Source organism: Loa loa, assembly GCF_000183805.2.
Source record: "Loa loa unplaced genomic scaffold supercont3.642, whole genome shotgun sequence".
NCBI lineage: Eukaryota > Metazoa > Nematoda > Chromadorea > Rhabditida > Onchocercidae > Loa > Loa loa.
Window position 1 is genome coordinate 1 of NW_018108822.1, and position 2,423 is coordinate 2,423.

The 2,423-nt window shown below is 23.0% G+C and overlaps 1 protein-coding gene across 1 annotated transcript; it reads right to left on the reverse strand.

The window, feature by feature from the left end:
* Window positions 1-354: 354 nt before the first annotated feature.
* LOAG_14641 (hypothetical protein) lies at window positions 355-1,721 on the reverse strand (the record flags this gene model as incomplete). The annotated part of the gene is made up of 5 exons (XM_003150135.1): window positions 355-396; window positions 665-800; window positions 929-963; window positions 1,424-1,587; window positions 1,613-1,721. The coding sequence occupies 5 exons, from the start codon at window positions 1,719-1,721 to the stop codon at window positions 355-357; spliced, it is 486 nt and encodes a 161-aa protein (XP_003150183.1).
* Window positions 1,722-2,423: the final 702 nt, after the last annotated feature.

The following is a 2,423-nucleotide window of genomic DNA, read 5'->3' on the forward strand; positions in this document are numbered from 1 at the left end:
TTATTATTATTATTATTATTATTATTATTATTATTATTATTATTATTATTATTATTATTATTATTATTATTATTATTATTATTATTATTATTATTATTATTATTATTATTATTATTATTATTATTATTATTATTATTATTATTATTATTATTATTATTATTATTATTATTATTATTATTATTATTATTATTACTATTATTATTATTTATTATCAGCAACATTACCATCACTGTTATTACTATTATCAGCAACATTATTGTTATTACTGTTACCATAACTCAGTTTTATTTATTAACTGACTCCGCTAACCATACAACACCTATACAATATCATAATTTCGAATTATTGTATGATTTAACCAGTATTACTATCAATGGTTGATAATATTGACCCTACCTAATAACAAGTAATTAAAATGATTATTTCTATCATCTTTCCTGATGTTTTAATTCTGTAATGAAAAAATAGCTTGAAATTACATTAATTATCATGTATAAAAAATGTTAAGGTAATAATTACTTAATTCAAAGTAAATAAAAAATTTTCATTTTCTTCTAAAATTTATGCAAAAAAACAATAGTTGAATAAGTCAAAATGAAAGAAGTTTTAAAACATTTCATGTTTTACTTACGTAAATATATTACGTAATATTAAAAAAATTTACGGTTGAAATGGTAGACGCTTCATCTTTCACGTCTTTTGCAGTTTGCATTGGACTTAGCGATCGTTTCGGTGCAGGTTCAACGTTAATCGCTTGTCCGTTACGAAGTGAACTTCCCCGACGACGTCCAACACTTTTCCTATAAGAAAAATGAAAAAAAAAAGTAAACTAAGCGAAAAGAAGAAATTAATCCATAAATTTCTTTGAAGGCAAATAATTTGCACGACAAATTCAAATTCAGCTGAATGAAAACGCTCACCGACTCACTTTCCCTTTTCTTTAACAAGACGAATTACGGAATCCTTAAATTAAAAATTTTCTGATTCATTAATTTTTATTTGGAAATTCTCGAATTGACAAAAACGATAACAAATAAATGTATGCCAGACGAAATTATCATTCCATATCTTTGAAATATCACAAATCAGTGCTAATAGTAATTTGCAAAAATCCCTCCTTTAACATAGATCGAAACATCCCTGAGATGAAAAATTGCAGAAGTAATTCGCTAGGTATTTAATAAACATATATATTTAATGAGGGAAAAAAACTAATAAAAGAGAATGAATGGGTATAAGATAGTAGTGGTCATTATGAGATGATGATAATTTAACCAATTAAAATTTAAATGATAGTATGAGATTCAGAGGGAAAGAAGGAGGTAAAAAAAAACCGGAGAAAAAACAAAAGACAAAATGCTAATGATATGAGAAAATAACGGTGTAATTAAATGTTAAACAACAAAAACAATAAACGAATGACATTAATATAAATCATTTTTAATATTTCATCAAATAATTTCAAATTAAATTCCTCCGCATTTTTTTCTCCTTTCTTTTTATCATTACTCATTTTATTCTTTTCCCCTTTATCATCGTCTTTTTTTATTTCTTTTTTTAGATTATCAGATATTTTGATACATGAATCTCAAAATAAACTTCATTATAATACCTAAAATAAACTTCGGGATGTTACAGTAATCATTATTAATTATAGAATTTTCATCCTTCGTATCATAATATTTCTTTCCTTCTATAATTAGAGGCTTTTTACATTTCATATTAAATAACAAATATTTATAATATATTACTTGAGAATATAAATGTTAACGCATAATCTAAACAAGAATATTATAATACAATAACAATAAGTGATTAGTTAATTAATTCATCTTTAGCTTATTATTAACTGATTTGTAGCATAGATAATTAAAACAAAAGATAAAGCTAAAATCAAACAATCTAACTTTATTTAATCTTTTTTTAAAACAAATAACAAGAAAAAAAAGTGTCAAATAGGGTAAAAAAAAGTGTGAAATATTACATTCCTTTTCCAGTTACGAAAATTGCTATAAATGTAATAACAATAACACTATTAATTAACAATATATTGTTAATTATCAACTATATATTACTTGATATTTTGTTCCTATTTTTTTTTAAATGTATAAAAGATGTTTAAAGTGTATTATATACAATATATGTTATTAATTAAAATTTGTCAGTTAATTAACCAAATATTTGTTAACTTCTTTAACCTTTACATACATACAAGTTTACATTCAATTTAATAATAAAGGAAAAAAAACGACAGAAAGAGAGGAAGAGAGAGAGGAGGAAAAGGAGGAGGATGAAGAATAAAAGAGCCATAAATAATCATACACAAAAACTAATCAAATGACTTTTCCGCCTCGACCTTTTTTCTCCTCCCATCATTCAATTCATTTTTATTCTTCCTTTTGCTTTAATTTTTTTTTTTTNTT